The 26898-nt window shown below is 40.6% G+C and overlaps 2 protein-coding genes across 14 annotated transcripts in view; one reads left to right on the plus strand and one right to left on the minus strand.

Annotated features, from left to right (window-relative positions):
- EFCAB7 (EF-hand calcium binding domain 7) overlaps positions 1 to 25493 on the minus strand; it is a 44900-nt gene extending 19407 nt beyond the window's left edge. Inside the window, exons 1-8 of one of the 8 annotated variants that reach the window (XM_077333475.1) lie at positions 25353 to 25493; positions 18595 to 18674; positions 17788 to 17889; positions 12564 to 12751; positions 7644 to 7855; positions 7043 to 7129; positions 4930 to 5119; positions 2698 to 2807 (exon numbers count right to left, since the gene is read on the minus strand). In XM_077333475.1, coding sequence (XP_077189590.1) covers positions 2698 to 2807; positions 4930 to 5119; positions 7043 to 7129; positions 7644 to 7855; positions 12564 to 12750 — 786 coding nt within the window. In that variant the 5' untranslated portion in view covers position 12751; positions 17788 to 17889; positions 18595 to 18674; positions 25353 to 25493. Of the gene's footprint in view, positions 1 to 2697; positions 2808 to 4929; positions 5120 to 7042; positions 7130 to 7643; positions 7856 to 10833; positions 10964 to 12563; positions 12752 to 17787; positions 17890 to 18594; positions 18675 to 25316 lie in introns of those variants that run through there. The other 7 variants (XM_077333472.1, XM_077333473.1, XM_077333471.1 and 4 more) reach the window with 7 other exon arrangements.
- ITGB3BP (integrin subunit beta 3 binding protein) overlaps positions 25464 to 26898 on the plus strand; it is a 107785-nt gene continuing 106350 nt past the window's right edge. For 3 of the 6 annotated variants that reach the window (XM_077333489.1, XM_077333488.1, XM_077333490.1), the window contains exon 1: positions 25464 to 25605. In XM_077333489.1, coding sequence (XP_077189604.1) covers positions 25601 to 25605 — 5 coding nt within the window. In that variant the 5' untranslated portion in view covers positions 25464 to 25600. The remainder of the gene's footprint in view (positions 25606 to 26898) is intronic. The other 3 variants (XM_077333494.1, XM_077333493.1, XM_077333492.1) reach the window with 2 other exon arrangements.

The raw sequence follows: 26898 nt of genomic DNA on the forward strand, positions 1-26898 counted from the left end.
AATTAGGAAGGCATGACACTACTTAGTATGAGTAAGGCATGTGTTTACTGTGTGATGCCCCCGGTCCCCCATCAGTAACTGTGTAATCCTAAATACAGTTCCATCCTTCTAACACCACTGAAGGGTGTGACTCTTTGACATTTTACTATATTTTATTATACACAGGAAATTCACAACTAGCCCTCCTCTTCCCCAGTAACCCCTGCCCTATACCCAGAGGAAGGCAAAAAAACCCTCCAGGATCCCTGGGCCATTCTAGCTTGGAGGAAAAGTCCTCCTTGATCCCAAAATGGCAATTGGCATTATAAATTGGCAAAATAAAATGATACCATTGCTTCACATTATCTTCTGCTGATGCAACTCGAAATTGCATTTGCTGTTTGCTACCACATCACACTACTGAGTCATGTTCATTTTATGGTCTACTAAGACTGCTGTATCCTTTTTGCATGTACTACTGCCAAGACAAGTCTTCTCCATCCTATAATTATGCATTTGATTTTTTCTGAACTAAATGCATAACTTTACATTTATCTGTGTTGAAATTAATTTTATTAATTTTAGTTTCCCAGGCTGACAAGATTCTGTCTGCTACTGTATTTGATACCCCTTTCAACATAGTATCATCTGCATATTTAATGTGTATCTCCCACTAATTCTGTCATCCAAATCATTTATAAAGATGCTGAATAACACAGGGCCCAGGACAGAACCCTGGGGTTTCTTGATGGCCCTGGAAGGGCTTCCCAAATGGGTGGGAGTTAATTATTTTAAATATATTTTTTAAAATTTGTTAAACATTTATTGGGTGATATGACCATATATAGTCATGTTGACCCGCCACCTCCCTCCTAAAACTGCCAATGATGAGCCTGGAGCAGGTGGGTAAGCATGTACACAGCTATGCTTCCCAACCATTTTCTGCCTGATTGTGCCACTTCTGGGGGTTCTCAAAGCCTGAAGAATGTTTCAGGGGTTTCTTTATGATAAAAAAGTTGAGGAAGACTGTTCTAGATCTTGCAAAGCCAATCTACAAATAGCTATCCATACAAGTCTACTTCTTGTCACTGTTATCTTTCATTACAAGAGAGTTTTTCTCGTTGTTAGTCACAGTGTGACTACATAAAGGTAAAGGTAAAGGTATCCCCTGTGCAAGCACCGAGTCATGTCTGACCCTTGGGGTGACGCCCTCCAGCGTTTTCTTGGCAGACTCAATACGGGGTGGTTTGCCAGTGCCTTCCCCAGTCATTACCGTTTACCCCCCAGCAAGCTGGGTACTCATTTCACCGACCTCGGAAGGATGGAAGGCTGAGTCAACCTTGAGCCGGCTGCTGGGATCGAACTCCCAACCTCATGGGCAGACAGCTTCAAACAGCATATCGCTGCCTTACCACTCTGCGCCACAAGAGGCTCTGTGACTACATAGATATGCCATAACTTTCTGCTCTACTACTCATGCACTAATCCTACACAAAGGCAAAATTTAATTAATAAAAAATGGTGGCAAATCTGCACAGAACACTGAACTAATAATTCAGAACTTTACTAATTGATTATAAAAAGCCTAGTCTTCACTAGTCAGAAACACTAGGAAAGCTAGTTTTCATTTCTACTCTATTAGACTGTTGAAATACATTCAGTTACTACTCCTAGAAAGCTGTATGTTTTTACTCACTACATATCATCTTTGAACATGCTGGAATTACAGGCTAAATTGCATAGGGCTACCGATACCTAAACTCATAGGGAAAAAAATCCTTGGAGAGGATGTTTTTAAATTTTAATATAGAACAAATGTCACTGTCTAGCAATGTTAAAGATATAAAGGACTTCAGAGTTCAATAACAAATACAGAGTTGTTATTTGAAACAAAAATGTAACTCCAGAGAACAATCAGTTCAGTCTTCTAGCTGCAGTTATATTATGTGGTCATAACCATTTTTTCCCCTTGCACGGAGGTCTCAAGGTGCACATTTTTAATGTATCTTAGCAGTTTCCAGTTAATGTTTTATATTTCTCTAGCTATTATTTCCTGTTGAAAGAAAACTAGTAAAGGTTGAATCAGGAAAGGGAAAACAAAGGAAAAAAGATCAATATTAGCACTCTACAAATATTGACTTAGCAAAGTGACTTTGTTGTCTTTCTCCCACAGGAATGGATATTGAATGAATGACTTATTTAAAAGAAATTACTTGTAAAACTTATTAGTCTTTTACTAGGTCAATATTTTCAGGCTACAGTGTATATTTACCAATTAATGTCTTCTTATTGGAGTAGGTGTGAAGATATTTATTTCCAATTACCTTTCTTATAGAGGGTTGTGATACATAATCTTTCAGGCTACTTAAGCATTTAAAGTACTAATAAATTATTCAATTTTTCATTTTTCGAACAGTCATTAACAATTTTATCCAAGAGTGCTTCCCTTTATGGAAAAACATGCTACGTTTGGGCAATCATTCACACCTGAAAAATGATCTTAAGTAACAGAATGTCAGCAAAACCAACATTATATACAAATGTTTATTGTAATATTTTGTAGCCAGAAATCTCTGTATGCTACACTGTTGCCCTTGACAAGCAGTTAATAAAACATAAGCTATACCACGGAGAGAAATAGTTTTGTATTTAAAATGCGATATGTGTACTTGAAAGCAAGGAGCACAAGTTAAATTGAATTAACATACAAACACGTACCTTTACTGCATTTGGTTCAATTAGCTTTGATTTGTTACTGATGGCACCCATGCTGATAGTGGATGTCACAGAAATTTTGCGACTTGGGGTTGAAGAAGGCTTGCAGTGACCTATAACACAAGTTTTATTAGCACTACTTCGTATTCATTAATTAATATTTATGTTCATCAATGGTACAGAGAGAAGACTAAATAGCCTTCAGATCACTGGTTATTCAAACTGGTAGAAGAATTAAGAGGGGCCAGAGAATAAATTTGTTTCTCCAATAGGGCAGGTTGGAATCTATTCTAGTTCATACTAAACCTGTCAAGTTCACTTGTAATGAACCTCTGACCTGCGGCTGCTGAGTAACATTTTGGCCCATACATCACAGAACCCATCTAACCTAGAAAATCTCAATCAAACAAGCCACATCGACTCAATACGTGTGGTTGCCTACATCCAGGTGGTGGCTGGAGATCGGGAATTACAACTGATCTCCAGGCAATGCACTTCCCCTGGAAGAAGTGGCTCTCTTTGGAAGGTAGACTCTGTGGCATTATAGCCTGCTGAGATTGCTCCCTTCCCTTCTCCACCCTTTCCAAGCTCCAAATCTCCAGGAATTTCCTAACCCAGGATTGGCAACCCTATTAATGCAGTGTTATCGGATACTATGCTAAATTGTATTAAGATGAAGGAACCTCATTTCCCCCAGATTCTGTCCCAAGCTGGCACCATTTCAGTTCTTGCCACGTGTGTGGTTACTTTTAAAGGTGTGCAATGATATTATAACAAGTTCTTAAAGGCAGAATAATTATACAAATCTTTGAGAAATTTTAGAAATTGGGAGGAACTGAATAAAAAAACCCACAGAACAGCAAGGAGTTCATTCACTATTTCAGATAAAGTGAAACAACCATTCACTAAACAGGAGCAAGATTTCTGTTCAGACACACAAATATTATATAGTGAAGGAGGTATCTTCTGAAAGACTATGAAATTTTTCACATTCTGCAAAATTTTCACCTGTATATCCATTTTAAGATACTTTCTCCTTTCTAAAACTTCTCTAGAATACACTTGAAGCTACTTTATACTGAATCAGACCCTTGATTCATCAAAGTTCAAAACTATCTACTCAGACTGGCAGCAGCTCTTCAGCGTTGCAAGCAGAGAGGCCTTTCACGCTATTATCAATTTATCCTTTAAAAAAAAAACTTGAGATACCCGGGACTGAACCTGGAATCTTCAGCATGCCACTGAGCCACCGCCCCTACCCTGCCCTATTCTTCATCTATCTCCCAAAAGTTAATCCACAGTATTTTAATTTCCTTTCCTTATACTTTTCCAGTACCATTATTATATTTACATGCTCTTACACTGCAATAGCTCATCTTAGCTGCACATACACTACTGAAGCAGGTGAGCAACACTGACCATGCAATCAACATGCCACTATCTAGTAAAAATGAAACCATTTTGAATTCCTTTCGTTTATGGTGGAATGTTCCACCTGATGAAATCAGGACCCTGTGGTTGAGGCCTAGAAATAGCAGCTGAGGACTAGAAATAGCATCAAGATGCTGGTCTCCCTGCATGAAAGTCCTCCCTAAACAATTTCTCTAAGAACTTACATGGTCCCCCTGGGTTCTGCAATCATCTAAGCTCCTTATAAAGAGGAGGCAGCCAGGAGGTTGCATAAATTGAGCTGATTTTAATATTAATGATGCATTTTAGAATTTTAAACCCTATTTAATAGTTGTATATTTTAATTCTTTTGTAAGCTGCTCTGAGCCTCTAAGGGAAAGATAGGGTATAAATGTAAAAATAAAATAGAGTTCACTGAGTGTCAAGCACACATTTCAATCCCACCCTCGGAGATCAATGGGATTTAAAAACGATTTACACTGGATTCATTGTGGCCAAACATATCTTTGGTTTGGAGTAAACAGGCTGGTGATATGCTATACTGTATGCTCACTCACAACTTTTGCCATTGGATAAGGTCATGAAGAAATCCATTAATATTAACGTAAATAAACAACATTGAGGTGAGAGATAGAGCCAAACTGCTTTGAAGACAAGGCCCTGAAAATACTGAAGAGAGATTTCTAGCACAGATGAACTAAAAATCCTCTATGAAACAGATGTGCACACATTCCAGGAAGGAAGAAAGCTACTGTATTCAAAGTATTATAAGGATTGGAGATCAGAAAAATCAAGGAATAGAGCTTCCCTGCTAAAAATAAATACCTCCTTTTAGCAACGGTGTGGGTTCTGTTTTTCTTTCAGATTTTGGTTTTGAATCTGGTGATTCTGCCATTTCTGAAAAGATCTCAACTTGATTTCCAAACTGCCGGCACTTCAGTTTACTGTCAACCTCCAGTTTCTCTACTGCACTCTTCAGACACTGTTCGTTGGTTGTCATATACGATTTACAAAACTGTAAACAATAAAATAATCTCCAGGTATCTCAAGTATTTTGGAAGGAAAATAAACATATGCAGTACTAAGCAAAGAAAATATCAATAGGTATAGAATATTTTCCCAGAAAAGCCATCAAATCACAATGACCACTCTCAAGTGACACAATAAAATGGAGCTATGATTTATGGAACTGAAAGAAATTTTAAAAGATGAAACAACCTAAAATATGATTTATATTGTCCAGCATGGACATTTGTGAGTATAGTGGGTTTTTTATGTCTGATTTCAACTGAGTGTTATTATTCTCTATTAATCTAGTTGGAAAACTTTAATGACTAATATAAGCATTGATAAGGCTGGGGGAAAACTGGAATAAAATAAAACTGATCATCTTCTTAATTCAAACATAATATTGTACTTCTGGTTGCTCTATCCAGAAAGATAGTGAGTAGAATCCAACCAACCACCAAAAATATTATATTAGAGATTATAGGACCTGCATGGACAAAGACCACCCAACATTGAACAAAAAAACTGGCCAGATACAATCCAGTCCCTTGACACTGAACTGATTGTGCAGTCCTCAGTAGACTTAGGCCCACTTAAGACATCAAGAGACTTAAAAGGATATGACTATACAAGATTGCACCATCTGTACACTAGAAAAAAGTTGTAAGGAACAGCCTTAAGTATAGAAACTGAACACTAAACCATTTTCAAAGCTGTTTGTCTATAGAAGGACGTTCTTGTACTATCATGAAGCTTGGCCTCAAAAATTCACAACTTGATGGAATGTTGATCCTTTGGGGATCGTATTCTGCACTAGTCCCTGTAGGACTCTAACCTAATATGGTACTATAAATAGGATTGCATTGTAATTCTATAAACCTGGTTTATATACTTTTAACTCTGTTGTAACCCATACTGAGCTCTAGAGAAGAACAGGTTAAAAATACAATCAATAAATAAATAAAATTATGTTATCCCTAAATGTCAAATATACTGAATGTCATAAATATACGCACTGTAGTATTACTGAGTACATAAATGCCTCCCACATTATCACATTAATGAACATACCTCAAGATGGTAATCTTTACTTGGTAAGAATCTGGCTAGACAGTCCTGTTGAAGACTTGTCTGTTAGTGGCTGACATAATGGCACAACAAACCATGTTTGGTTGAAGCATGATATCTCTTTATACCTGAGGCATCGAATGACAATTCAACCATGCATGCCAAATCAGAATTCTGATTTGAAATTGGTTTGCAAAGCAGTTTGGAAATTTGTTCATTGTTCTGCTAATATGTGCATTTATTATGCCACAGAGGTAAATGGAAAGCTAGTTAAGCTAATAGAAGAGTGCCCAGGTTCTAGTTCTGGTGCATGAGGAGGACAAAAACAAAATATGGTTTGCTGTGTATGAGACACAAATCATGGTTTAGATTAGAAACCAATGTATGGATAAATTTAGTGCTGCTTCAGACCAACATGGCTACCCACATGAATCTATCTTCAATGTATGGATGGTTAGTATAAACCTCGTGGTTCACTGTTACAGCTTAACTATTCCATTCTCTCATGACTGAATGAATGTCACCCCTGCCTCCAGTGATTATCAGGTCTTTTCACTACTACACCATTCTAAACTGCCCTTTGTGCAAGGATTATTCAGATTACCAATGAACTCTGACACCACGAAAGTGGATCTATTTTATTAGGCCTCTAAGAAGCAAATTATTCTCGTTCATTCTGTCTCACCAATTGACTCCTAAAAGCACAAGTACTGGGACTCTTCCATCTACTTCATGGATTAGTAACCATCTACTGGAAAACATTAGTAGTGGGTCTCTACCAATCCATCCAAGTAGACAGAAACCATGTATTGTAACTGACTAGTCCTTATAAAGGAAAACACTGTCATCTTGTTTGTTATACCTTGTGATAGTAAAACTTGCCATCATTGTTCATTTCAGTCAACTCAGTGATTGCATTAACTTCATCAAGAGTCATTTTTTCACCTTTCTGCAAAACAATGCTAGTTTTAGTTGTTGGTAAAGAGCATATTATTTATGCAGGAAAAAAGTCATTACTATTCATTCTAATTCTGGCCCTGGAGTAAAGGGTAGAAAGAACAATAGAAGAGGTGGAAACAGGGGCTAGAAGCAGGGATGGGGGGGAGATGAAATTGCCAGAGCTATGAGGGGAAGGGAAAGCAGAGACAGCATGGAGAAAAGGACTAGCTGAAGTTCACCGCCCTGAAAATCCTCATAGACCCACCACTTGCTTATTTAATTTATACATTATTATTTACATAATTCATATTCTGCCTTCTGGCCTTAAAAGGACAGCCAAGGCAAATAACAATTTAAAACGTCATTATAAAAACATTAAAATCACCCCCTAAACACGTATCATTAAAACAATCTAAAAGAGTTTAAAAACAGAGTTAAAATACATACATAAAAAAGAATGAAAGCATCAGTCAGCACATTACACCAATTGAGATTTCGAATAATCCAATGACTAGGACACTTACTGTTGTAAGAACACTGCAAAGTTCACTATGCAGGATATAGCCGTTATTATTTACATCCATTTTTGCAAAGGTTTTGAGAAGCTCTGTTTTCTGAACAGGGGGTTCTTTTTTCAAGATGAAACAAAAATCATCAAAATTCAGTGACATGGTTTCGGGTGTCCAGTATTTATTAACTATCTGCCAAGAAGGATTTCTTCCTGCTTGCTGAAGTACTGCACAATAGAATAAGACATTAGCAGTTACTGGCAGAGTGCACATATACCATAAGGGTTTCTCAAAGCAGTATTTTAATATATAACTAATGTAAAAGAAGGTGTTTGTAAGCCACTTTGAGACTCCCGTGGGTAGTGCAAAGAGGGGTATAAAGAAAGCTCCTCTTTTCCAGCTCCCTAAATTCATATTTCAGGTTTGTTTGGATTTTTTAAAAACCTTTATCTATGCTGTGAGCTAGCCAAGAACCTATCAGTTCAATGCCTGGAGCATTTAATAGCAAATAGTTATTCAATGAGGCCAGAGCTAGCAGTTTTTGATGCAAAAGTCTACCTTTTAATAAACTCCCAAGAGTCTTTGCTTTCTCAAGGAAGTGGGGGATCTAGATGAGATGCTTGAAACAGCACACAACCTGTGAACAGATTTCTCTCATATTCTAAATAGTAGCCAAGTATACTCTGGTTGGGATTAAGATGACAGAGTACAGGTAAGATTTTTAAAACTCTTTTGCCCATACAGTTTCCCCTAATTTCTAATCAGTACATCTTCCTTCTAAATTAAACAGTTTCTGTTTGAATCGTGAAAAAGGCACAGAACTGCTGAATTCTGCTTCTGAAATCCAATTCTTGTATTCTGCCTGAATTTGCAATCATTATGCCCTATACATCTCAATCCAAGTTTATAACCTTAAACCAGAATTAATCCTTAGTACACAGACATTTCAATAGGAAAACTTGACACCAAGGTGTCAGAAAGCAAGTTGGTCGCTAGCATACATTCTTTCAGGACAAAATGGGGCAATATTGGCTAAAGTACATTAAAAAAAAGTTTTGCATCCCAAGATTACAGTTTTCTGAATTTCAAACTCAGCTATGAACATACTGGTCACAATATCCAGAAAACTCCTTCTAGCGTGTATAAAGGCTTGTAGGTGCCTAAAGGAACTTCTAACTTGCCTTCCTTGAATAGCAGCCCCAGTGCTCAAGCACTAACTACTTTTTAACCCCTGTTCCAAGTTGTGATGGATGACTGGATTGTGGAAACTGCCTGTAAGGTATTTTTTGCTATAAGGTAGTTTAAGTTTCTGGACAGGCATCCTGGCATCCTTCTTGAACAGGTTATTCATTTTCTTAAAGAGAAAAAAAATTGTGCAGAAATATATTACAAAATTCTCCCATTTGATGCATTATTTATACTTACTGGGAAATCAGCACTTGCTGGGAACGCTAAGTAGTCTCTTCAGACTACTTTTAAAAGAGGCTCCTTTACCTTACCCTTTAAATGTTCCTTTTAAAAGATGAGAATTCTGTTAAGTGCCTATAGAGACATGTTAGTGGACATTGTGTTACATACAACTCATACGAACCAGAGTGTAAAGGATCAGGTTGTAAATTACACAGTAGAGTTTGTGTTATTAATCAAACATCCTAAAAGTAATGACTCTCTAGTGATTTGGTTTCTTGCTAGAACTGAACTTTAGGCTTTCACATAGGCCTGGATTAAAAACAAAAATACAATTAAAAAAACCACAGTATTTGGGGAGCGCACCAAATATTTGCCATGAGTCCAAGTGGCATACAGACAAAGATGAAAGAATAGCACATACAAGACAAATAACATTTTGTATAAATTGTTTTAAAACTCCATTACCTGATGTCAACACAGATTTTTATAAAATGTAGGATATCTTGAAGGAATTTTGATTCTGATACTCATAAGTGTACCAAAATAACATGTTCACAAGAATTACATGGTACATAAAGTCAGTCGATTTGCTGATGACATTAATGGGATTAAACAAATAACAGCAGCAACAATAGTTAATAGATTGTCACATAATATATTGTTTTCAACTTTTAAAACTCAACTTCTCTTTTAAATTTACAGTCCTTTAAGGCAGCAGTCCCCAACCCCCGGTCCAGAGACCGGTACCGGTCCATAGATCAGTCGGTATCAGGCCGCGGGTACTCCTCGTCCTCCTTCCCGGCTGCTGCCTCAGGGGCTGCCCTGCCTTTGGTGCTCTCCAGCAACTGCCATGATTAGGGCTCCCCCTTGGCGTGGCACTGCACAGATGCTGCTGGCAGTGCCTCCCAGTGGGCGGCGGGAAGTCAGGGGCGCCGGTGGGAAAGCAAGTGGAACAGGGGCTCAGGCGGCGACGTCCCTCAGCAAAAAACTACCCCCCCCAGCCTCAGTAAACTTATCAAGTGTTGACCAGTCCCCAGTGATAAAAAGGTTGGGGACCACTGCTTTAAGGCATCCCCAGCACATCACTACTCATGTGTTCAGTCAAAGGACTACAAGGTCTGGGTTAGGGGGAGCATTACACATTGGAAGAGTAATAGAAGAGGATACCTACCCCCCCACCTCCCAAAGTCATGCAGAAGGAAGCAATGAACAAAGCCATAACTCCTAACTACCTTCTTCTCTGATCAGTTTGGGATGGTGTGACAGAGGAGGTTTATACACCCCCCAATGTAGATCTGTGCGGATACTTTGTCAGAAGGCAAGAAGGAACCATCTGCCTTGAGACTTGACCTTCCCTGGGAATTTGTGTCTCACCCTTGCAGGTACATACCCCACGCCATTGGAGTAGGCTGACTTATAGAGGACAATCGATAATTTTTTAAAATGCCCCACTATGATCATGCTAAATCATAGGATTTCATTTCTAGAAGTTTTTCTGATTAAAATTTAAACAAAAATTGCAACATTCTGCTTAATACTAACAACAAAGCTATGATTGTGCTGATCTGTGGGCTGATCCTGCTTTGGGCAGGGGGGTGGACTAGATGGCCTTTATGGCCCCTATTATTCTATGATTGTAAAGACTAGTATCATCAAATTAAGGCAATTCAAACTAACTTGCCTTTCTGTTGTTGCATTGTGAAAAATGTTTGCTTTGCCTTTTTAAACATGTACACTTTATTAGGAAATACAATCTTGTACTCTTCAAAAAAGCTGTACACTTCAGGTTACTTACTATATCTCTTCTAGGAGTACAATGCAGCATATTTTTCCTTTGGCCCCTGCACAGAGCTCTTGATTATCCCAAGAACAGCTTGCACACCAAGGGCATGGGCATAGTCCTAAGGTAGGCATAGGTAGGACCTCTGCTTGGAACAAACAGTTTAGATACTATGTTATATATGCTGCAGGACCAGTGCATGTGGTTCAGACTACTCTGGCTCTTATGAGGCAGCATTGCATTCCAAGTTCTCTCCGTCTCTTCCTGAAACCCAAGCAACATTTGGACTTACTCCTTTTTGGCAGTTTCTCTATGAAGGACAAGCTGGATTCCACTCTTGAATTATATCCTTTGTACATGTATAAAGTGGCTAATCCTCAATGAATATTGCACACACACACCTTTAGTGAATAAGACTGGTAGTGATAAAAAAAAGATTTCAGAGCTCTGACAAAAGGAAATGTTAAGGGAACCTATAATGCCGATTAGGGCATAGCCTGTCCCATACCAACAGGACATGATAGAGTATACAGCATGATGGGTAAGTCTCAAGATCTGCCCTGGCATAGCCTCTACATAGTAGGAAGACTCCACAAAAGACAAGGAAGACTTATTGAGGTAAGGACAGCCCCACTACACCCAAGGCTTCATGTATCCTGGAACTAAATAATAAATAAAATAAAACTTCAAAGAGGAGATGCCTCTTCTCCAACAGTAGATTCCTGTTCAAGATCTCATTGAACAGAAATCGAGGAATGTATGTAGACTCTTCAGCCTCCATCATTCTCCCTCAGGAACAAGAAGCCTGAGGTCAACAGCGCAATACTGTGTCACATGTTATTAATCCTGTCTCCTATGCCGTCTTCCTGACTGAATTCCCTAAATGAAACTATTATTATGGGGGTAAGGGTATCCCCTGTGCAAGCACTTGGTCATGTCTGAACCTTGGGGTGGCGCCCTCTAGCGTTTTCATGGTAGACTCAGTACGGTGTGGTTTGCCAGTGCCTTCCCCAGTCATTACCATTTATTACATACAGATAAACTATTATTACATAAAGGTAAAAAAATGGATGTCCTTTTTCTTTAGCACATTTTCAGCGGGTTAAGATCAACTGAGGAGACAATACGGATAAAAGCAATTAATACCCCATCCACCCTGTTCTACAACCACAATCCCCTAAGGCTGCTTGGAAGCCTTTTAAAAAACAGTTGGGAAATTCCATTAATTATTCTCCCGCATAATATGCAGCTTGATCCTCATTTTGTGAGCCACCTCAAGCAGGTGGCATATAAATATTTTAAATAACTAATCAAATATTGTAATCTACCACTATAGTTCTAGCATATTTGCCAAACTGATTATCTCCATTCTTCTTGGAGTCTGCTAGAGCCTTCACCTAAATCTGTTTAGTCTCCACCCAGACTCACTCATTTTGGTTCTGGCCCCAGTTCATTGTAACAGCGTCCCAAAAAGGGCCTATTTTCCACAATTAATGTAAGACAGTATTATGTAGATGGGCTCTAGATATAAATGAAAATTCCAGTTTTCTTTTGGTCTTCCAATGGCAGGCCATGCTTTTGGTGGATAATAGGATCCACCAAACATACCAGGTATTTATTACCCGTGGAATGTTGTCATAATGGTTTTAATGTTTTAATAAGCCAGCCAGAATGACCATGAAATGGTAAGAAAGACAAGATAAAACGGTTTAATAAAATTAATACATATAAACAAAAGCACTTACCTAAATAGAGTTGTCCTTTTGATTTAATGTTTTCTAAACTGCTTTTAAAGATAGCTAAGTAGGCTGCTCTGCAGTTCCTATAAAATATTTCCTCTTCATAATTATGAGACCTTTTCACATGAGAACTTTCTGAAGCAGCTGTCTGTTCACTACAGAAGGATGCATTGCTCTCCTGACCGCTGGCCATTCTGTGAATAATGCAAACGTACTTAGAACCTGTTTCTTTTATTCTTTCATTACCATCTGTCCACATGCACCATCTGACAAAATGTTCACTGAGTTTTTCCTATACTTCTGGTATTCTAAAACAAGTTTACAGGTATGTTTGTCAGCATCCACAATTGAAAATTTTATGTCTATTAAGAACTACATGACATAAGTAACAATTAATTTTATTGTACTCTCAAATTCATGAGTGAAAGGCTGTTTGTCGTCGACAAAATCATGTTGTCAAAGCCAGAGTGGTGGACTCAAATCTGAAGAACCAGGTTTGATTCCCCATTCCTCTCCATGAAGCCTGCTAGGTGGCCTTGGACCAGTCGCAGTTCTCTCAGAATGCTTTCAGCCCCACCTATCTCACACGGTAGCAAGAGAAGGTGATTTTAAGCTGTTTTGAGACTTTTTAAAGTAGAGAAAAGCAGGTATAAAAACCAACAATTCTTAAGAAAATAAGAGAAGTCATGTTGGATCAGGACAATGGCCCATTCAGTCTAACATTCTGTGTCACACAGTGGCCAAAACCAAGATTTTCTTCTTAAATACCTGTAAATTCAAAATACTATTTTGTAGCATAATATAAGGCATAATAAGGAGCCAGCATAGAAGCTATACAGTGTAAGCTGGGAACCTGCAAGGAATCACAGGAGAGGGGGATAATAAACTATCAGGAAATCTTCCATACATCTCTCAAGGATATTAAAAGCTCTCAGAAGCTCCAGTGGGTCAATTCTCTCATCACACCTTTTGTTAATCTTTACCCCCTTTTCTAATTAACATTTCTCAATATGCTAAAAAGGAAAAAAACACATGCTCAGTCCTTATCAGGCTATTTTACAGTAAGGAGTCTTCTTTCATATAACAGACAAACTAAGGGCCTTTACGCACGGGGATCTTTGTTGCAAATTGTTTGTGGAATGAAAAATCGCCATTTAAAATAGTGGAATTCGTCGTTATGCATACCTGCCTTTGTAGTGGAATCAGTTGCGTTTTTTAGCGTTTCCCACAGGCTTCCGGTCTCGGCAGAAATCGCTAGAAAGGAAGCGCTATTGCCAAGCTCGTCCCGCCCCTGGCCGTCAAGCAGCCAATGGGCAGCCAAACAACAACAACAACAACAACCTTTATTGGCATAGAAATAAGACAAAGAATCCAGTCAATTAGTTCTTAAATTCACGCAGCTTAATTGCCATTTGTAAGAATTTAGCCACTTTATCAATTGTATCTGGATCCTGATTGGAGAGAAGAAACTGTACCTTACATTTATCAGAGTAGGCAATACAGTTAACTAGGAGTGGGTCTAGAGCTTTAGCCCGAATGGCATTGTATATGGGGCAATAAAAGAAAACGTGCTGTATGGTTTCTATAGAGCCTTGTTTGCATGGGCAGTGTCTCTGTATGTAAGGAATCTTCTGAAATCTCCCCGCCATGACTGCTGATGGGAGAATGTTAAACCTGGCAAGCATAAAAGCCCTGCGTTGTTGGGGAATAACAAGATGGGCAGCCGTTAGCATGCTCCCAAACAGCCCCTTTCCCTTTAAGAAAGGTTTTTAAAAAAAAAAAACAGACCCATAGCAACGAATCTAGGTAGATTCGTTGCAACGGAGAGACCCATCCAGCTGCCTAATGTGAGCTGTCGTTTGATTGTATGATCGTTGGCACGCTGCCTCGAGTGATAAAAAAAAAATCCCCCCCCCCTCACAGGCCCGATTTTCGGCTGAATTAATGTGTAAAAAATAAAGGGACTTTATTTCAGCAAACGGGCTTTTATGTGGTTTGTGCTTAGTGACTAAAGGTGAAGGACTGAAGCCAGGGAAGCCTCTAAACAGAAAGAGGCTCGCTGGTGCGTTTATCCCCGCTCGCTCGGAGAAAAAAAAATGGCGATCGCTTCGCCGGAAGTTTGGAGGACAGGCTCAGGAGGAGGGACTTTGAAGAACCCGCAACAATGGTAACGCACAGGTCTTTAGCGCTAGTGTTGCAGATTGGTTGCAGGAGTGTATCGCTATCCGGAGGGTGAATCCACTTTTCTGGATTCCCCTAAAAGCGCTACAACGAAGCGCTTTTTGCTGATTGGTTTCAGGAGTGTTGCAGATTGTCTGCGACGTCGTGCGTTAAGGCAAATTAGTAGCGTTTTCAATTAGCAACCATTGTGCTATTTTGAAGCTGTGCGAAATGGCCCTAATATTTGCTCTAAATATTAAGGAGTCCTCTGAATATGAAGAAACTATAACCTTGTGTACAGGTGTGTCCCCGTTGCTACCTTCATGATAAGTCTACTGTTGAAGAAAAAAGGGGGGGGAGCAGAGGTATGAGAAGGATTACACAGCTCTTTCAGTCAGTGCTAATTGGGGGCCATGAAGAGAAGAGAAAAGATATTACATCCTCTACCTTCACTCATCAGCACTGGTCTCCCCCACTTTGTTAGCAGTTTAAAGGAGGGGGGAATAATGTGTTTTTAAAAGACATAATTTTAAACAGGCTAAAGCAGAGTGGAGAGCTGGTTGCAATAATTGAAACTGAGCACAGGGTGAAGGGATAACCTCTTCTTTCTTCTGCATAGGTCCCCAAGGCATATTCAAGCTGCAAGAGTCTGCCATTTACATTTTATAGATGGATGGAGCTGGAGATGTATGATATTTGTCACATTTACTCGAACCCTTAGAGGAAAGAATTTAGGGGATCTGAGGTATCATGGATAAGGGAAATAAAATAATTACTCCTGCCCCAACCCTCCAGATTCTGAAAGCTCTGAGGGCTCAAGCTGGCCAAATCTGCTACTTCCCATTTTCCACTTTTTGAGTGACTTTCTTAACACACCAAGTTTCCTAAAGCATTCCTTATCGGCCCTTCACAATATTCTTTTCTTCATTTCATTTATAAAATTGTAATTTTTTAATATAGAAACCTGTTGTGGATGCCATGGTTTTACTGTTTTCAAGACTGGCACAAGCCATTTCGCTATAGTAATGATTACACATCATGCAAGTGACTGATCTGATGTAACGATCAGCATACTGGGTCTGAATCAGAGAGACCCAAGTTTAAATTCCCACTCTGCCTGAACTGTCTGAGAGGGCAGTATATAAGTTAAAGAAAGAATCATAATAATCATAATAATCATAATCATAATAATCATAATAATATAATGAAACTTGGGGCAAGTCATTCTCAGTTTAGCCTATATTTTATACTTATAACAACTCTGTGATATAACAGTCCAGAACCATGTATGCCACATTAAGTTCCTTGGAGAAAGAGATAAAAATGCGCTAAATAATCATTTGAACTACCTATTGGTTGCATAATTGATGTATGAAAAATCTCTGCAAATCTTGCATATATCATTTTCCTTCAAGTGATGTGCAACCAGTTATGGATATCTGCTGCCAGCTTTAGGGTTTGGCAGACCAGTGAAAAGGCCATTTAAAAAAATACTAACATATACTGAAATTTTGCACATGAGAATTTAACTAAGCACAAATTTGGGGGTTGATGAAGTTTACTGGAATTTTGACATTGCCAACAACAAAAGTTTTGCCTTAATATACACATTTTTAATTCATAAGTCAGTTTTAAGACTTCAGTGATTTTCTTATCAACGTATATGCTCAAGAATCCCTGAATCACAGAAACCAAGATACTGAGACACATTCTGACATGTGTAAGAATATAGAATTAAACAGAAATTCCACTGGGTGTTAATCTACTGCAGTGCAGGAAAACAGAATTTAGTGGTACCTTAAAAACTAATAGGTTTATTGAACCATACATTTTTCTGGACTAGAGCCACTGATAGATCTGATGATGTAAGATCATCCATTGCCTACAAAAACTTCAATAAACCTATTAGTCTTAAATGTGCCACAACCCTTTTTATTTTTACAATTGACAAAATCCAGCATGAGCTGGGCCCAATGCACTAGCCACCTCTGCCTACTTTATTTTACAGGGACTTCTAGAAAACTGCAGTAAATGACAAAAAACTGTGAGTTGTGGTTTTACTTCCAGGCATCAGGGAAAGGGTTCTGAAAAGGTAAAGCAGTCCCCAAACTCCTTTCTTACATGTCCTTTTTAAAAGAGCCAAAGGGAGACCCCAAGCATCCACTTAAGACAAATTTAAAATGTATAGCAACAATTCAAAGAACAAGTTGAATTTCTTATATTGGTGTTCCTGTGGGCTGCAGAGACCCTGTAATGCTGTACAAAGGGGTAGATGTACACCCATTTTCTCCCTGCACCACCAATGCACCATATGGAGCCAGGAGGTTCTTGCAAAAACTGTCATGTTCAGATGTTTGGGCCAGACTTCACCCCACATGCTGACTTCGAGCCTGATCTTATCTATGTTTACCAGAACTGTCCTGTAACATTCAAAGGGAGTTGCTTTCTAGTAAGTGTGCTTAAGATTCCAACCCTTATGTAAAAAATTGCACCTTTCCACAAGTGAAAAGGTAGTAGCAATTTCCTATATACGGCTCACTATATAGTAGACTGCATACTTTTATACATAATAGCATCCCCCATGAAAACAACCTTTCTTCCAACTGCATGTGTTCTGACATAGAGTAACAATATGAATGTGTGACTACAGGTGCAGTTCTAAGGAACTTTCCCAGTTTCCCAAAAGTAAGCAACACTGAACAGGACTTACTTCTGAGGAGATTGGCTTAGGATTGCTTCCTACAACTATTTCAGCAGGACCCAGTATATTTAAATCCACTTCCCTGGATATATGCCTTTGTAGACTACAAGCAGTAATTGCAGCAATTGCAGCAATTGCGGGAAGGGAAGGGAAGGGAAGGGAAGGGAAGGGAAGGGAAGGGAAAGAAAGAAAGAAAGAAAGAAAGAAAGAAAGAAAGAAAGAAAGAAAGAAAGAAAGAAAGAAAGAAAGAAAATTGCATACAACAGAATGAAAAGAAATATATATATATTTAAATACTTTAAATGATTCCACACAGCCTTTTCCTCGTATATAGTTAGTAAATGCCAATAGTCATCATTTTTTCTTTACCAAAGGTGATGAGGGTTTTTTAGAAGGCCATCAGAGGAGCACTAAATCGTGTTGTACTGTTGGTCTAACAGCCTGCAACATTATTTTATCCAGCGCTGACTTCTGAAAATATATTCCAGTATAATAAATTGAATATTTCAAGTTCAATAACAAGACAACAACAGAGGTAGGGTCCCCTTCAGGACTCATTGGAGCTTTACTCAGGAGGCCTAAATCACTCGCACCTTCTTGAGTTATATAGGCCTTTTACACTTGGGAAAGAAAGATAATAATCGCTTATCATGGATGAAGTACCCTATTTATAATACACAGACCGCCTTGTCTGACAGTTTCATATTACAGTGGCATAAGAAGGACCCCACAGGGACACAGTCCAGTTACTGCAAACTGGTGTCACTATAATAATTAAGCACTACTGTTAGCACACACAAAGGAAAGTGAGTTCTAGCCAATGAGGGAAAAGAGAATAAATGTTAATTTTCCAGTAACCAGTTTTATCAAATATGAGCACTTGTTTATGCTCCACAATCTTTTCATTATCCATATCTTATCTGGGCAGCTATGTAGAGGATTTTTCCACTGTGACTCAAAGCATAGCATGCAAGAGTTATTTAGTAGAGAAAAGCTCCCTTGCTAAGGTTATTAAAATATGAACTGCATTGATAGTGCACTAGAAGAACACAGAATAGAAAACAATTTTTCGGAATCTGAATTGGGTAAGATTTAGATGATCTGATTGAGCTTTTCAACACTTATGTTCCAGCATAAAATAGATACAATTAAAAATCTCAAGCTCAATTCACGTACCTTTATTATATGACCTTTAAAATTACTCCCCTTTCCAAGAGTACCTCTGAGCCACTGTAGTACAGACTGGGACCTCTCAGCTGTAAATACACATTAGAGATAAGTTTCAATTTAAACTGAACGTACTTTCATCAAAAGCAAATCGACATGAAGTTTTTGCTGGGGCTTAAATGGAGTAATTGAACACATCTGGTTCCATCGGAGAAACGTGTTGGCAATCTGCAACAGAAACATATATATCTCATATTCCCAGGGGACGCATGAGGATCAACCTAGTCCAGGGCCACGCTTAGTAATCTACCGTATATACTCGCATATAAGCCAAGTTTTCCAGCCCTTTTTTAAAGCTGAAAATGTCTCCCTCGGCTTATATGCGGGTTTTAAAAAAAAAGCTGCCAGACATGACGACATGAGGGTGGGGGTGCTAGGGTATATTTGACTGAAGAAGCAGTGGCAGGAAGGGATGCAGCAAGCCCAAGAAGGGACAATGGGAGGGGAGGGAAGAGCAGTCTCTGCCTCCCCCCCTCACTGCCTTAACGAGGCTAGCATGAGGCTAGCATGTGCTGCTGATGCAGGAAGCTCTGAAGCCTCTATCTCACAGGGAGAGCACAGAGCAGAAGGAGGAAACGCCCCTAGAGGAAGGAATGGAAAGTGGAGGGAACAAAACACCTGACAAAGAATAAGGGAATGAGATAAGAAGGACTGGATATAAAAAGGCAAGAGGGGTCAGAGGGAAAGAGGGAGGAGGAGGAGAAAGAGGGCGGAGGGGAGTGGGAAGAAAAGGAGAAAAAAAATCCTGCCCAAAAGGGAAGGGAAGAGAAGGGAAGGCCACTACCCAAACACCAGCCCCGGCTTATATGTGAGTCAATAAGGTTTTCCAGCATTTTTGTGGCGAAATTAGGAGCCTTGGCTTATATGTGAGTATATACAATATATGAAGTTATTTAAATATGATTTTTTTAATTTTAAATATGAAATATATTTAATGCTGTTAAGGATCAAGTGGTTTGGGGGAAAAATTTCCCAGTCATAACAATCTGTATCTGTCCAAGAAAGAGGAAAAGATCTCTGAATGATATCTAAAGTATCTTGAAATAAAACTTTGTTGGTCTCAAAGACAGTATTGGACTCACTTTTTTCTAACGTAATGCGGGTGGGGGGGGGTGCTTCTGTGTGACAAGTAAATGTTCCAAGATCTCAGAGAAAGTAAAGTTGAGTTGACAGCCTCAGTGCAAGTGACGAGGATGAGACTGCACAGTTTTGGCTGAAAAAGCAGCACAAAAGAATTTCAAAGAAATAAGGATCAGGAATTCAGTGTAAGCCCAGGATGATAATCTATGGATGTTCTTGCTCTGACTATGTTAGGAGGAAGAAGGGTTTCCCAGAAAGCTGCCAAAAAGCGACAGGATAGATAAAAGGGCTGGCAAACTGGAGGTTTTGCCCATGCCATAACAAAAGGAAAGGAGACAAAAGTGGATTGCATCGGGCAGATAGGCTAGGAGTTTGTTCAGGAAGATCAGCCAAAGGTTAGGAGTGCGGACTTCTAATCTGGGGAGCCGGTTTTGAATCTGCGCTCCCCCACAAGTAACTAGCTGGGTGACCTTGGGCTCGCCACAGCACTGATAACGCTGTTCTGACCGAGCAGTTATATCAGGGCTCTCTCAACTCCACCCACCTCACAGGGTGTCTGTTGTGGGAAGAAGAATGGGAAGGAGATTGTAAGCCGCTTTGAGTCTCCTTCGGGTAGAGAAAAGCGGCATATAAGAACCAACTCTTCTTCTTCTTCTTGATGTCCCAGCAGTGAGTCAGTCTCCTACACCAGTGGTCCCCAACCTGTGGGCCGCAACCCGGTGCCGGGCCGCAAAGGCCATGGCGCCGGGCCACGGCTCCCTCTCCCCGCCCCCCCCCCCGCAGTAAAAAACTTCCCAGGCCGCAACCTTGCGGCCCGGGAAGTTTCTTACTGCAGGAGGGTGGGGAGAGGGAATCAGGGTTGGGCCGCGAATGCACGAATGCGCCATGCGCAAATGAGCGGCCCGTGTGGGCGCGGGGCGCGGCCCAATGCCCTGCCGGTCCCCAGCCTCAGAAAGGTTGGGGACCACTGTCCTACACAATGTTTTGGCCGCTCAGTAGCATCGACTGAGAAGTGCCTTGACCACACCTTCTCCAAAGCAAGGCATTCCTAGCTCCTACCACAGCTGCCACGTCCAGGGTGCCCAGTACATACACATATACAAAAGCTCTATCTGCACAGGTACTCAGTGATGGAGATAGACTCACAGAAAAGAAATGCTACCCCCTTCCATCCTCCTGTTTGAGGCTGATGAAGGACTTGGAGTCATCCAATCAGGTTTCAGTCAAGCAAGCAAGCCAGGCCTGCCTGTTCTTTATTTAACAGATCAGGTATTGCAGAGATCTTATTTTTCACTGACCTAGCATTACACAGTCCGGGTACTGTTCAGATTAGTAACCTGATGTGAAAAACAATCTGTAAAAAACATCATAATCTTGAAAATCCTGAAACAGCAAACCTATGCACATTTACCTGAGAGTAAGTCCCACTAAACTCAGTAAGATTTACTTCTGAGTAACAGAAGTACAGAAATGGGCTATGAGCTACTAGCCAAGAAAACACTGTCATTGGTACAGATCTCATAATTCATTAGTTTGCCATGCAAACTATGCCAAAACAAAACCAAACTGTTAGGAAAGAAAACCAAAACCTCAGTGCTCTTGTGGCTGGTCTCAATGGTCTGGACAACATGGTGCTGAAGGAAGGGCTAGTGCTCAGTGACGGCTTGAATACAGAAGAAGGTCCTAGATTCAGTCCTTGGCATCTACAGTTTAAATGGCCAGGAAGTAAGTGATATGAAAGATTTCTCTGCCTGAAATCCTGGAGAGCTGCTGCCAGTTTGAGTAGATAGTATGGATGTTGAATGATGAAGGCTATGATTTAAAGGTTATGTATGTGTTTGTGTGTGAGTGTGTATGTGTAAATCAGTGCAGGCTGTTGACACCACTGCCTTTTGTGATATAAAATTTATGGATAAGATCTAATGAGCCAAGTTACCTTATCTGAAACTTGAAAACTTAAGTTCTACCTATGGTAGCTTACAGATAAATTGGGGGAGTAAAGGCTAAACAGGAGGGAAAGCAACAGTGATATGAATGATTATAACCAAATAAATGAAAACATATTTGTAAAAATTGTGTAATAATAATAGACATCATCATAATCTTTATTCTTGTAGCCCGCCCTTCCCATAAGGCTCAGGACAGGTAACATCAACAGCAGAATACAGTTATAAATAACATTAAAACATGTTTTAAATTAAGTTAAATTAAAAACATTTTACATTCCATACTTCTGCCAATTAATATAATCATCAAGGAGGGTTTCTTTCTTTGGCTAGATGGTTCAGTTCTTCATATTCTATCAGATGTTTCACCAGGGAGACCAGCTGATTTGATGGTAAAGGTAAAGGTAAAGGTATCCCCTGTGCAAGCACCGAGTCATGTCTGACCCTTGGGGTGACGCCCTCTAGCGTTTTCATGGCAGACTCAATACGGGGTGGTTTGCCAGTGCCTTCCCCAGTCATGACCGTTTACCCCCCAGCAAGCTGGGTACTCATTTTACCGACCTCGGAAGGATGGAAGGCTGAGTCAACCTTGAGCCGGCTGCTGGGATTGAACTCCCAGCCTTATGGGCAAAGCTTTCAGACGGCTGCCTTACCACTCTGCGCCACAAGAGGCTCTTGATTTGATGGTATCTGCTGTCATATTCCTGGCCTCAACCACATACCTGATGGAATAGCTCTGTTTTATAGGCCCTGCAGAACTGATGTATTGGCAGAGCATTCCAGCATGCCAGGGCCAGGGCCCCTGCACAAATTTTGGTCTGCTGACAGTAATGCTTATTTGGGGCATAATGGGAGATACGGTTGTGCAATTATGCTGGTCACAGACTTTTTAAGGCTTAGAATGCAAGCACCAAAACTTTGAACCTAATCCAGTCTCCAATCTGGAGCCAATGCAGTTGCAAACATTGGTGTCATATATGCCCATCACTGGGTCCCTGTGAGAACCCATGCTGCTGCATTTTGTACCAGTTGGGAGACTCTGGATTAGTCACAAGGGAAGCCCTGCATAGAGTTGCAGAAGTCTAGTCTGAAGGTGACCATTGCATGGATCATCATGGCTAGGTCAGTCTCCAAGAGGTCAGGTACTAATTGTCAGGCCTAGTGTAGGTAGAAGAATGCCAGGCAAGTGACATTTACAATCGACAAGGAGGGGTCCAAAATCATGCCCAGGCTTCTGGCTGAAGTCACAGATTTCAACAGGATCCCAACAAGAGCCTGGACCCTTACCATCTGCCTATCTGAGTACCGGCCCACCTAAAGGACCTCTATATTGGCTAGATTCAGATTCAGCCTACTCCACTTGAGCCAGTCCACCACAGCCTCCAAGTAACTGGCCAGATTATCTTGGGGTGTTGATGTATAGCTGATCATTAACAGAAATAGCTGGGTATCGTATGAATATTGGTGACAGCCCAGCCTGAAACTCTTGATCAGCTAGGCCAGGGGGTGCATATAGATGTTAAGTAACATTGGGAAGAGTATTGCTCCCTGTGGGATCCTACAATTCAGGGCCCAATGTTGGAATATGCTCTCCCCTAGCACCATCCTCTGTCCTCACCCAAGGAGAAAAAATAGCAGTCACTGAAGGGCCATGTTGGCTAGACAGTGGACCAAAAGCCCATGGTTGACTGTATCAAATGCTTCCATCAGATCTAATAGAAATAGCAGTAGTAATCCACCTATGCCCAGCTTTCTCTGTAGATCACCTTCAGGGTGACCAGAGTTGTCTCTACCCCGGAAGGCAATTGTGTACCTTTCCTGCCAAACCTTTCCGCCTGTACCTTTCCTGCCAAACCGCAGGACCTCTATCTACAGGGTTTCTTGTGTGATACATTGGTACTTGACCTATTCCAGTTTGCCTTCCCAGAACACCTAGCCATAATGATCCAAGTGACAGTCACCTTTAGACTGGATTTCTGCAACTTGCTCTATGCAGGCTTACCCTTATCCCTGACCCAGAAACTTCAATGGGTGCAGAATGCAGTAGCCAAAGTTCTTACAGGAACTTACAGGGATGAAGCTTAAGATCCTGGTAATCACCTTCAAGGCCACATGCAGACTGGGCACTGAGTATCTGAGAAACCGCCTCTCTACCGATGCTTCACAGAGAGCACTACGCTTCAATAACATCGACAAGTTGGTGATTCCTGGCCCCAGGGAAGCTCCTCTGACAGGGCTTTCTCTGTCCAGGCTCCCACCTAGTGGAACAAGCTTCCAGACAAAATCAGGACCCTGCCAGTGCCAAAACAATGTATAGGGTCGTACATGGCAGCGTCCAAAGCAGCTGTTCCGGGCCGACACAGCCAGCGCCGCACTGCGGGGGGGGGGTAGGGGAGGTGCGGGCACCAGTGCATTGTTTGGCGCACACACACGGGTGCAGAGCTCTTCTACCAGGCATTCAGTCAATGCAAATGAACCACCATCAACTAGAGCCCAGAGGCCCCTCCCTCTGTTAACTGCACCCACAGAAGAACCGAATCCACAGTGCAGTAAAACTGAGTTCCATTGTTGATTGTCAAACTGGACCAGCAATAATCAAGTTGTTCTATACTATACTGTATTATGAAAGCTGATACAAGTTATTACTGTTGAAAATGTAACACATTCAAATCAAGATTTTTCTACTATATTATGAAAGCTCCAATGTAAACCGCCCTGAGCTGTAACAGGGGTGGTTAACAACAAAAATAATGTTTAATCTAATCTCTAAATATTTTCTTAATACATAGGTTGATACTAAAAACAGAATGTGTCTAAGGTCCTTCATTTAGGAAAATAGCACTTATAAGTTCTACAAGAGTTCAGTTCCAGTCTCTTTTTTTAATGGCATGATTTAGGCTTGGAATCTGTAAAGCAGGGAGTGGGGGTCAGGAGTCAACAACAGCAAGTCTCTTGGCATGTACAGAAAGACTTTCCCATATCAAAAAGTAACCGCACTGATCCTCAAAACATCTTAAACTACTGCAAGGCAGATTGGGATAACAGTCAAACCTGAGCTTCAGTATCTCTCTTGCTGAAAAGTAAGTCCAGTATTTTACCTTTATCTGATCTTCTCAACCTTTAAAAATTATTTAAATTCAATCATACAGACCAAAATGCATACATTCATATTAAAATGAGACATACAGCCAACATCCAAAGTCCAAGGAAAATGCTCCCCCCAAGCCATTTATAAATCATCTTCCAAATCCTCGCTCCAATAAAATGTACATTCATCAAGCATTTGAGAGAAACAAAAAGGAAACTTCGCAATCCCTCGAAGTGTGCATGCACACGAAAGCTCACGCCTTGAATAAAACTTTGTTGGTCTTAAAGGTGTCCTTGGACTCAAATGTTCTCCCTTTTCCACAAGCATTACAATTTAGCACCAATGACAACAGCCGTGACCACGCCAGACTCGAGAGAGGAAGCCGTGTTAAGTCTCGTTCGTGGCATGAGTGTTCGTGGATCAGCCTCTACTCGTGGGCTCTTAACGGATCCACGCAAGATTATGCCAGGATAAAGCTGCTCGTTTTTGAAGTGCCACAAGAATTGCCTGATTCCATCACAGCGGTGATGATGAGCAAAAGCACAAGCGAAAAGCACCTGATTCAACGGGACTGCAAACAAGAGGGCTCGGACCTGGCGACACGGGAGTCCCGGGCCCTTCTTGGGTCGCTGCGGCTCGTCAAGTCTCCCTTTGTGGTCGTTGCCCAGTGAGCCACCTCGCCAGGTCGGATAGGGAGAGTGTGGCGGCGTTCCCCGTGTAGTCCAGGAGTGCTTGTTTCTAGCCGGCGGACTTTGACCGGTGCACCACGCTGGTTCCGGGCGGGAGTCTCAGTTTTGCGAGCGAAGGGCGGGGACGACGAAGTGGCTCTTCGCGCCTGAGCATGCCGTAAGTAGCCAAGTGGCGGGAAGGGGCCAAATCCACCGGGGGGGGGGGGAGGAACATCAGCAAGTTTGCTCTACAAAACTGAATTATAACGGCACAGACAGGATAATATACAGTATCAAAACAAGACGTTCCTGTGCAAATATAACTTGGTGCATTTCATACGTAGTAAAAGCCGGTTTACACAAAATCCTCCCATGGATTCATCTAGCTCGATATTTACCCTGACCGTCTGCACTTCACAGTCTTAGGCAAAGAAGGACTCCCAACACTGTTTCCTAAAATCCTTTTAACTGGCGATACCAGGCTTTGAACCCAAGAACTATGGCACGCAAAGTATGTATTCTACAATAACTCAGTGAAAAACCTGCAACTTGCAGAGTGCGACATATAGTATTTGTCAGATATCTATAATCTGGGAAGCTGCTGTAAGAATGGTGATTGCCATTCACAGGATGCTCAGTATCAGGACATCAGTGCTCAAAACTGGCTATTGAACTATTTTTGTTTGGCTATCAATCAGAAGAATCTTAAAAACAGGTCCACCTAACACTTGAGATTGAGGCTTAAGTGTTCTGTATTGAGGCTTCAGTGCTCCATATTTCACCAGCGTTTGGAACACAGGGAGTACAGAGTGAATGCTTGTTTCCCCAAAGACTCAAGAATATACAATGCTGAGAGCATAAAAACATGCATTTATTATCAGGTTATCATGTTTTCATGGGGATTGTTTCAGAGGGTAGTTGTATTGGTCTGCAGTAGAATAGCTAGACTTGAGTCCAGCAGCACCTTAAAGACTAAGAAGATTTCTCTTTGTCATATATGATGAAGGGAGCTTTGACTTCCAAACATACCCTCAATATGTTGTTGAAGTCCAAATGTAGTATATATACATGGAATATTGTGTGATCTCTCTGTCATATAAAATGTGAAGCAGCCACAAATGCTCTGGTTTTCGCAGAGATCCTCTTAAAACGAACGCTTCCTGGAAACATCCTTAGTTGTTACTCACTTATGAAAGAAAACGACTTGAATGTGTTTTGAGACTCCTTTGAAATTCTGCCACAGGGTGGTAGGCACAAGTACAAAATGACCACCACAAAAGGGGCAGCCAACTATGAGATGCCATCCTGTTCAGAAGGATGCCTTTTAAAATGAACATTGTTTTAAAATGTTTTCTTGCATACACAAAGTTTACTGTCAATCATATCATGAGGATCCCTGTGCTGTAGTGGTGGTTGCTGCCAAAGCAACTTAAAAAAAAACCTGCATAGCCAATTAGAATTTCAGTGTCCA

Source organism: Paroedura picta, chromosome 4 (assembly GCF_049243985.1).
Source record: "Paroedura picta isolate Pp20150507F chromosome 4, Ppicta_v3.0, whole genome shotgun sequence".
Classification (NCBI taxonomy): domain Eukaryota; kingdom Metazoa; phylum Chordata; class Lepidosauria; order Squamata; family Gekkonidae; genus Paroedura; species Paroedura picta.